Source organism: Vitis vinifera, chromosome 6, assembly GCF_030704535.1.
Source record: "Vitis vinifera cultivar Pinot Noir 40024 chromosome 6, ASM3070453v1".
NCBI classification, from domain to species: domain Eukaryota; kingdom Viridiplantae; phylum Streptophyta; class Magnoliopsida; order Vitales; family Vitaceae; genus Vitis; species Vitis vinifera.
In genome coordinates, this window is record NC_081810.1 from 22,119,897 (window position 1) to 22,130,474 (window position 10,578).

The window sequence follows — 10,578 nt, forward strand, 5'->3', positions numbered from 1 at the left end:
GGTTTTTTTGGAGGGACATCGCCTTTTATAACGTAAAAAATATCTATCTAAGTAGTAGGGTAAAAGAGTCATTTTTTATTTAATATGAGTGATAATTTTAAATTTTTTTAAAATAATGGTACAACCATATTTTTGGGTTTCAAGTAGAAACCATTATTTGAAAAATTAAATTTTTAAAAGCACAAGTTAAATATAAAAAGTGGATTCATGGTGGCATATGAAAATAAAATAAGTAATAAAAAGTACTATATTTTTATTTATTTTTTTAATAATATTTTATTATTCAAATTGTCATAAGTCGAAATAGAGGTAGAGAATCTCCATCATTCTCTTCTACAATATTTTAAGATTGTGTAGGTATTGGATATTCCATATATAATTTTAAAAGCTTTTGATTTTTTTTTTCTTTCAATTTTAGAAATTAAGGTAGAGAAGATTTTGTTATGATCTTGTTTCAAGAAAGTTTGACTGGCCACATTCAACTACATTTTCAACAATTTGTTATCAAAGAGAGGCTATGATAATTGTATAAAAAATGGGAAGGGAATTATTAAGTGTTGATTTGAATACGATTTTGTTTTTAAAATAAAAAACTTCTATATGTATAAAATTAAACATCTTGTATGTTTTAAATATCAATTTAAAAAATTTCAAAATTTGAGGTTTCAATTTTTTTTTTATATTTTAATTATCTTAAATAGTTTTTAAAACAATTATTTTTTTTAAACGTAAATATGTGAGAATTCTTTTATATATATATATAGCCTACTACTATTTTTGAATTTAAAAAATAAAAATAATAATAAATTCTATATAAAAATAGAACCTCTTATACTAAAAGTATTAATTTATTTCATATATTTAGAAATAACCTTTGAAAATATAAAACTTGAGGTGATAATTTTTTTTTTGGATACTTAGGGCCTCTTTGACAACTAGTTTATATTTTTTGTTTTATGTTTTTTAGAACGGAAAATATGATATTTTTAGGTAATATCTTTAGTTGTTTTCGCATATTTTCTGAGAAACAAATTTTTGTTTTACAAAATATAAAAAGATAGTTTTTAAAAAACTATTTTTCAGAACTGTTTTGGATTATCAATAGAGCCTTAATTTTCTTAAATGGTTTTTAAAATCATTTTAATGTAAGAATTTTTGTATCTTGTCGACAAGGAATTATTATTATTTATTTCAAAAATATAAAATAGAAAGCGCATCCAATGAATAATTAAGGAAAAAAATTAATTAGGTCAAGTTGGATCGTGACAATGCAAAAGAGGTGATAAATGTCATATGTTCATATTCATTGTATAAGCTAGTAAAAGTACATCTCAAGTGTCCAAACTCTTCATTAACGTATTATTTAAATAATCTTTTTTATTATAATTTAGGTGCCGTTGAAGAGAGATTTTCAAGCATTTTTATTCGGTTAATTAGTACTTTTATTTAAAATATTTTCATAACAATAAATTCAAAAGTACGAATATAAATTAAATAAGCATTTTGAAATTATTTTTGGTAATAAGATATTAATAAAATATTTATCAAATATAATAATTTTTGAAATTTTATTAAAAATATTTATTTTTTATAATATAAATGGTGTTAAGAAAGTTTTCTAATTCTTCTAGTTCTTAGTATTATTGTTCATAAATTAAAAAATATATATAATTATAATTAGATCATCCATCCGGTGACAACTCAACTACAAAGAAACTTTCAAACACAATTCAGTCAAAATAATCTTTTTGATTTGATTTAAAAGTTAGTGAAAACCCAAATTTTGAAATTTAATCATCTATCATTTTTTTTGTCTCATTTTAATAAAAATATTCTCCATTATTTTCTTGTAGAAATAATATTTTTTTTTAAAACATATGTATAAATACTTAACATAGTAAATAATATTTATATAAAAAATGAGTTATTTTTCAATAAAAACATAAAAATGATTAGATATACAATTTAAAGATTATTTTATCACTTTTTACTAAATATTTATTAATTAAATTTAAAATTTTAAAAATAAAATTATTTTAATGACCTTCGACCAGTCCCTTGACATTTGAATTTCATACAATATATTTTTGAATTTACAAATTTTAAAATCCTATGCTAATTGATTGTGAAATTTATTATTTAATTAAAAACATATTTTTTTAATATTATTTGGAATAATTCCATTTTGAGACGAAGTGATTCATTTAGGGAAAAAAAATTCAAAAATAATTAATAAATAAAATATTTTAGCATTTTATAAGGGAAATTTATTTCCGTAGAGGTTTGGTTCTCCGTTCCATCCACACACAACTCCACTCGTCATTATCTCAACTTTGTTAAAAAAAAACTAGGAATGAAAAAAAAAAAAAAAACAACCTAAAAAGATGGTAAAACAATTAATTTAAAATTTTATTTTATTTTAATTTTATTAGAAACTAAAAATAGGAAACAATTCAATCTATTTTATTACCATAAATTTAAAAAAAATAAAATTCTATACGTGTGTTGTAACTTCTAACTAGGGTTAGGAAGCCATTTACATATTCAAATTTTAACTCAGGTTAGGAAGCCGTTTACATGCAACCCTAAAACTCTGCTCAGCATCAAACTCTTTTTGGTTGATACCGTCAAACTCTTCCATTCTTGCATCACTCGAGCTCTAGCATACAACATTTTTGTTCTTCGTCTTCTGGAATCTCTACTATCACTGGTGAGTATATATATTTTTTTCATATATATTTTCCTTTTTGCCGTTTGATTATGCAGTTAACGGAAAGCCGATATAACAGCCATGTTATTGAAGAAAACTGTTGGATTTCCTTTTTGTTCTTCTTTTTCATGATTGCAAGAGCTTTTATTTTGGATTTTTTAATTTATTTTTATTTTTATTTTATAGAAGGTATTTTTTGCAGATTTTGTATAACTGTGATTGTGTTCATGTACTTGTTTTAATTCAATCTAGATTTCTAACGTTATTATTTTTATTTTTTTTTTGCAATTAATAATTTGGGTGTGATTCAGAAGAGTTTCTTTTTTTTTTCTTGTGTGCATAGGGGGAGAACTGAGTAGTAGACAGAGATGGATTTTGGGAATTCAAAGCAAAAGGAGTTAGGTGATCAAGAGGATTCACTGATGCTGCCGCTTGTTGATTTCGAGAGCCTGTGGAAAACCCATCCTAGCCTTCCACCGGGGTTTTCAAAGGAACAGGAGGTGCAGCCGCAGGGTCCTTGGATGCCCGGAACCCCGGTGAAGCCTAGTCCGCCAATGGATATGGATGATCTATGGAAAAACCATCCTAGTTTACCGCCAGGGTTTGCTGGATTTAATTGGCTGGGGAGAGCGAAGGAAGCGAGTCCTGATTCCCAAAATGTAAGTCCTTTGGATAACAAGGAGACTGGAGATTCAGGCAAGGTTGATTGTGAGAATGGGGGACAAGTGGGGGAGGATAATTATATAAACTTGGAAGACTTGGGTTATGGAAGTTCAAATAAAGGAATTGAAACTTGGGAGGCATCACTGGCTAATATTTCCTTTACTGAGCTTTTGGGATTAGCTTATTCTGCTGCCCCGTCCGACGACACAACGCCTCTTCATACACCTCATGTTTCTTTGTTTCCAGGTTCGCAAGAGTCTAGTGTTGTGAACCCTGGTTCCAATCAGTGGAGCTACACCAAAAACATGGAGGGCCCTATATCTAATTGTAAGTATTAGTATTGGTATTCTATATCATCTCTGTTCTAGTAGATGGTTCTCATATTTGTATGGTTATTGTAGGTTTTCTTTGGAAAAATTTATGTATAATTCATAATAATTGTAGTTTTTTTTAACAGATCATGGACAGAATCAAAATGAACCCTCAAGTCCCACTATAGGGTTAGTGTCTACTGCAGAGTCTAAACAAAACGCCGGATCCATTGATGGGGTAGCATGTCCTAATATTGGGTTAGCAGAGTCCATTCCACTGCAAAATACGGCCACTGTTGGGATAGCTTCTAGTGTTGAATCAATTCTGACACATGAGAAAGGAAGCAAGAAGAAAATAGACTTGAATAAGAAGCCGCGCCAACAGAAGCCTAAAAAGAAAAAACATCGGCCTAAGGTAGTTGTTGATGATGATGGGAAAAAGAAGAAGATTCCAAAGTCCAAGTCCAAGGCTCGAAAGGTTACCCCGAAAACTCCAAAACCTTTAACCCCAAAGCCAGTGATTTTAAAAAGGAAAAGGAAGGAAAAGAAGAAGCCCCTTGGCAGTGAAGCTCCAGAGGAACCTCCTACGAAATCATGCAAGAAAGGCTTGAATTTTGAGTTAGAAAACTTATTGACAGAGGAGATATATGCCCAAAGAGATCAAAATGTAAACCAAATAACGCATCAATACCAGCTTCGAAATGCCAACAGATCATGCAAATGGAGATTTGATTTGAATTTGGAATTTCAATATGATGATGATGAGTCATATAAAAATGAAGTGATCAAAAGGGAAAATGGGATCACTGGGGAAATGAATATGGTTGATAATGAGATGAGAGATTTGAAAAGTAGAGTTGATCAAGAAGGTGAAGGTTGCAGTGATTGCAATTCCATGCGGGTGTATCGAAGGATATTCCGAAGAGATCAATGTCTTTCTAATAGCAAAAAAATGGGTCCCGTTTTCCCCAAAATATACAAGAAAAAGAGGTCGCAGAGGAGGAGAAGAGAAGCAATGATGTGGTTTGTAACAACAGCAAGAGCTTGTCAAACCGCTTCCCCCTTATCAGTAATAAGGCGAAAGAAGAGATCCAACATGTTTACTCCAAGACGCAATTTGGCTTCCCTAATTGCAATACCAATATGTGATGAGTTGCCATGGAATAGCCTGAAAAAAGGCATTCCTTCAGTCAAGCCTAAAAGGCCTAAAAAGACTGTACCTAAGAGAGTTACAGATATAGGGGAAGGAATTTGTGATCAAAATTGCATGGCAAAACATTCCCCAACATCTACCACTCCCCCTCGACAATCAAGTAAGAAGAAAAGAAAGGGACAGACAAAGAATATGCCTCTTAAAATTGAAGGGCAGCAGGCCAACATTATTGGTAATTATCACAAACATTATTCAAACTTATTTTATCCATTAATTTCTAATGTTGTTTGTAAACAGGTTGGGAAGCAGAAGAAGTCCGTGTAGATTCCCTGATCCAGAAATTAGAGCTTCTATCTATAAGTGATAAAATCAATCAGTTGGTTCCTTACCAGAAGTCAGCACCAAAAGGTAATCAACTTGTTCGCTACCAAGCCAAAAAGCCTGCACCAAAAGTTGATCTTGACCCGGAGACCCTGAAAATGTGGAATCTAATAGTCCTCAAAAATAGAAGTGAAGGGGTAGAAGAAGAAATGGATAAGAAAGACGAGAAAAGGTGGGAAGAAGAAAGAGAAGTGTTTCGGGGACGAGTGAAATCATTCCTTGCTTGCATGCATCTTCTCCAAGGTATCTCGTCTCTCCACCTAAAATAGTTACCTTGCTAAAATAGGTGAGCAAACATAATTGCATGGCACCATTCTACACCATTGTTACCAACTGCATGACACCATTCTTAACACAATGTCCACCACATTATAAATCATTAATGTTTTTTAATGGGACGAGGCTATTTAAGCTATTTATATGCAAGTTTATTAATAGCCTTACGATGAAATTCACCAGGAGATAGGCGTTTCCATCCATGGAAAGGCTCCGTTCTCGACTCAGTTGTAGGAGTCTTCCTAACTCAAAATGTGTCGGACAAACTTTCAAGGTAAAGGAAAAGTTATAGGTCCATTTATCTCAATTTGGGAAAATTTTTACCTTTTTTTGTTATCTCTCGCAGTTCTGCGTTCATGGCTCTGGCTGCTCTATTTCCCCTTCCTTCAACAGGGAATGATGGTGCATGCTACTTGGTAGACGAGGATGAGGAGGACGAGGAGGAAGATTGTCAAACTAGGGATCAAATCCAATTTGTTTCTGCCACAGAATCTAATCCTCATTGTATGGAAAGTTTCACTAGTTACTCGGAACAACGCAATGAGATGGGGGAGACAGAAAATAAAAATTTGAATAATTCTAATGAGGGAAAGAGAGGAAAAACTAATGACAAAGAAGATCATTCTTTTGATTGGGATAGTTTAAGGAGATTCTATTCCAATAGAGGGCGGAAAAGTAGAATCCATGATGCAAGGGATTCACTTGATTGGGAAGCAGTTAGAGATGCAAATGTTACGCATGTAGCCAAAGCAATTTCAACACGAGGAATGAATAATGTACTTGCTGCAAGAATCAAGGTACATTAAAATACTAATTAAGACATTTAAGTGAAATTATTATTCTAATAGAAGCTAATTAGAGTTGTTTTTGCAGGATTTTCTTGATCGCCTGGTACGAGACCATGGTAAGCTTGACTTGGAATGGCTAAGAGATGTTCCACCCGAGAAGGCAAAGTAAGTACGCCACAAAGGAATTTCTCATTTTATAAAGTTTAGAAAGTTTCATTATCCAAATTGTTATTAATTTGTAGGGATTACTTGTTGAGCATACGAGGATTGGGATTAAAAAGCGTAGAGTGTGTACGACTTTTGACACTTCACCATCATGCATTCCCGGTAAGATTTAAGATTTAATTTAGGAAGTTCAATTGTATGTTATTTATTTTAAGAATTAGTTAAATTATACGGTGAATGGTGAATGGAGTATAACCATGCACTCAGCATTCTATTTTTATTGCTATGACAAGGTTGACACAAATGTTGGTCGGATAACCGTCCGTCTCGGTTGGGTTCCCCTTCAACCACTGCCTTCAGATGTTTATTTACATAGTCTAGATCAGTAAGTACCGAGACTGCATATCAATCATCCATTTTTAGTCAAATGAGACATTCTACAATATTGTTTTATAATAGGTACCCACCCATGGATACCATACAAAAATATCTATGGCCCCGGTTGTGCACTCTTGATCAAAAAACATTGTAAGTCCAACTCTTAGTTTTGCAAGTATTATAACCTTAAATGAACTACTTAGCTATAAAATTTTCTTTTTACTAATTTATTGAATTATTTAATCACTGAATATAGGTATGAGCTTCATTACCAAATGATTACCTTTGGAAAGGTGTGATAATGTCATTAAAATAATTTCTTAAAATGTATTACTTTCTTCATTCAAGCTCCTTATTTTTCACAAACTAATTTGATAACCACATTTACAGGTTTTTTGCACAAAAAAAAATCCATATTGCGATGCGTGTCCATTGAGAGGAGACTGTAAGCACTATGCAAGCGTGGTAGCTTCAAGGTTTGTATGCATTTGTTAATTTAATTTCTTGATTTTATAACTGTACCATTCTTTCAACTTACCTTTTTAATCAATTATGAAACAGATTGCCATTAATAAAAAATGGAGGTGATGGACAACTTGACCTAGCATCACCAATAGAAAATCAACCAGCTGCCCCAAAGGAAGAAGGTATACCTAACTACGTGGGTTCAAATTTGGTGGTGGATAATCATGTTCCACTGGTATCGGTATCAATTCTGGAGGATGGTCCAAACTATCAACCAGGAGGGACTTACAATAATTGTGAACCAATTATTGAAATGCCCACATCTCCTCGACCCAAGTCTGAAGAAAAGGATATCGAAGACTTTTGTGATGAAGATTTCGATGAGATTCCTACTATCAGACTCGATGAAGAGTTTGGAGCTGGTATACAGAATTGTCCACACATGTATCCCACTCCTCAAGAGGAGGATCATGGTTCACAGGCTTTAGTTAGTGTAGCCACTTCCATCCCTACACGCAAATTGAAGAATATAAGTCGTTTAAGGACAGAGCATCATGTGTAAGTAAACATTATAATTTAGTTGTGACAATGGAGAAAACCCTACTAACTATATACCAACAAATTTTTTTGCCCTTGTAGCTATGAACTTCCAGACTCGCACCATCTTCTAACTGAGGTAAGTCTGTCTCATGAATCATACTGTATATGGATTCAAATTGGGGTATGAATCAAAACTAGTATTGCAATTGATGTATTTATTTATTTTTGTTAATTTTGCAGCGTGGAATGAGACGGGAATCATGTGATCCATGCCCATTCCTTTTTGCCATATGGTCACCAGGTATCATAGAAAGCTTGATATGGAATTGATGAGCTAATCATTGGAATCAAATAAATTACTAGAATAAGATGCTTGTTTTAATTTGGGAATGTTTGAAACCAGGTGAGACAGCTGATTCTTTTGAACAACCTCAAAGAAGATGTAATTTGGAGGGGTCGGGAGAACTTTGCAAGGACGAGACATGCTCTTTCTGTAATGCTACCCGAGAACAAGATTCCCAAATAATCCGTGGGACACTTCTGGTGAGAACAAAAACAAAAAAAAATTAAAAAAAAAAAAATTGAAACCTATCCTCTCTAAGTTTGAATTCAATAAAGTGAGACATATGCATGACTATGTATGAACAGATTCCGTGTCGAACTGCAATGAGAGGAAGCTTTCCACTCAACGGTACATACTTTCAAGTTAACGAGGTGAAGTAATCAAAGCGGTAGTCACTTATTCTAAATCATTAGCTTTTCATCTCAGATTGTTTACATGGAGTATCATTTGTGTAGGTTTTTGCTGATGATGAATCAAGTCGAAACCCAATCATTGTTCGTAGGACGGAGATATGGAACCTACCCAGGCGGATGGCATACTTTGGAACTTCCGCCACATCAATTTTTAGAGGTAAAAGAGTTTGACTAATGATAGTGGAATAGTTTTGGCTTACAAAGTACTATTATAACTTATGATGGTCGTATTTACAGGTTTATCGATTATGGAAATCCAAAATTGCTTTTGGCAAGGTCTGATTCTACGATTCCCTAAGTCCTAAAATATGTTTGTTTAAATTATTATTATTATTTTTTTGAAAAAAAAATCAGATTCTTTTCTGAAATAAATAAAATGATATAAAATATTTTATAGAACATCGTAACACAATATATATATATATATTAATAGGAGTAAAATATAATCTCATATTTGAATTTTGATATTTTATTAGAAATATTACATAAATATTTTATTTATTATTTATTAAATTATAAATTATTATAAGTTAAGATATTGTTATTTTAAAATTTGATTCATTTTAATTTATTAGTCATGTGAATATTAGAAATTTTATTATATTATTTTAAATAAAAATCTATCAAAATATAAAATTTGAATGTAATGTGATACATATTAAGAAAAGAAAAAATAAAAAATGAAAACTTAGTAAACAATTTTTTTTAAATAATTTTAACTAATTTTATTTTCCTAATAAATTTTATTTTTTTGAAATTCCTGTGTTTTATTAGAATATATTTTCAAGGAAATAAAAAAAATTATATATAAATCTTTTTTATTTATGATAGGAAATTTTACATAAATCACTTTTTATGAAACTTAGTTTTTAACACATCATTTAATTGAAAAATAAAAATCATAGATAAATTGGTGCAGGATTTATTTGTGTGCGAGGGTTCAATCGGAAAACTAGAGCACCCAAGCCTTTGGTAAGAAGACTTCATATTTCACCAAGTCATATGGGGAAGGCAAAAGCAGGGGATGATGAAGAGTAAACTTCATATTGTCTAGTCCACCTATAGGAGAGAGCATGGAGATACATTGATACTGAATATGTTGTAATTAATTGTAAATTTAACTAATTTATAATTTATTTATTTATTAATAAAAATGTTGTAATTAATTGTAAATTTAACTAATTGGCAATTAATTAATATAAATTAATAAGTTTGTGTTAATTAATAAATTATTAACAACACTAAAAGAATTCAATTAATAAATGCAAAACATGGAATAAAATGAATTAACTAAACAAGGAATAAGATATTCAATATTTAATATATATACTAAAGTGAAATTTCTTACTTATTTGGTAATTTTTTTTCCTTTCATATATTAATGGATCATAGTAGAAAGGGCCGGACAACAGCATAGCATAGTGTTAACACTTATTTATAGGTTCTGTTAGAGGATTCAGGAGAGGACTATAGAGGACATTTATTTCTCTATAGTTCTAAAATGTTCTGGACATGCAGAAGGTTTTTTCGACGTAGAGGGTTCACTTATTTCTCCATGCTTCTAAAATGTTCGCCAACCTTCTGGATTATTTTGTATGGTGAACCAAATTCTTTCTCTTAAAAAATATTAACAATAATTTTCGATATCAATAATTATTTTTGAATAGGAAAGTAGATTAACGTTTGTGGAAAGAAGGAAATTTTCAAGCAAAATTGTAAAAAGCTTAAATAATTGAACATAGATTTCTTGGAAATATAAGATTTTTTCAATATGTATGAGAGGAGTTTGCATATTTTCGAAATGAATATATATTCAAACGAAATTAATAAAATAACCTTAAAATTAAAAATTCATTAAATATTAAATTATACTAAAATACATAAATTAAATTACGTGCTTAAAAAAATTAAGAATTTATTCTATGATTGATTTCTTCTAAAATAAGTTTGCCAAAAAACTTATTCCTAATGTTTTGAATATATTTAATTGTT

The 10,578-nt window shown here is 30.8% G+C and overlaps 1 protein-coding gene across 1 annotated transcript; it reads left to right on the plus strand.

Annotated features, from left to right (window-relative positions):
• The first annotated feature begins 2,622 nt into the window (after window positions 1–2,622).
• LOC100267096 (transcriptional activator DEMETER) lies at window positions 2,623–9,759 on the plus strand. The gene is made up of 20 exons (XM_019220413.2): window positions 2,623–2,710; window positions 3,054–3,700; window positions 3,831–5,069; window positions 5,135–5,461; window positions 5,678–5,768; window positions 5,841–6,291; window positions 6,368–6,447; window positions 6,525–6,609; window positions 6,741–6,832; window positions 6,907–6,975; window positions 7,082–7,118; window positions 7,216–7,301; window positions 7,387–7,848; window positions 7,930–7,966; window positions 8,071–8,131; window positions 8,234–8,373; window positions 8,479–8,544; window positions 8,629–8,743; window positions 8,824–8,862; window positions 9,506–9,759. The coding sequence occupies exons 2-20, from the start codon at window positions 3,079–3,081 to the stop codon at window positions 9,622–9,624; spliced, it is 4,218 nt and encodes a 1,405-aa protein (XP_019075958.1). The 5' UTR covers window positions 2,623–2,710; window positions 3,054–3,078; the 3' UTR covers window positions 9,625–9,759.
• The last annotated feature ends 819 nt before the right edge of the window (window positions 9,760–10,578 follow it).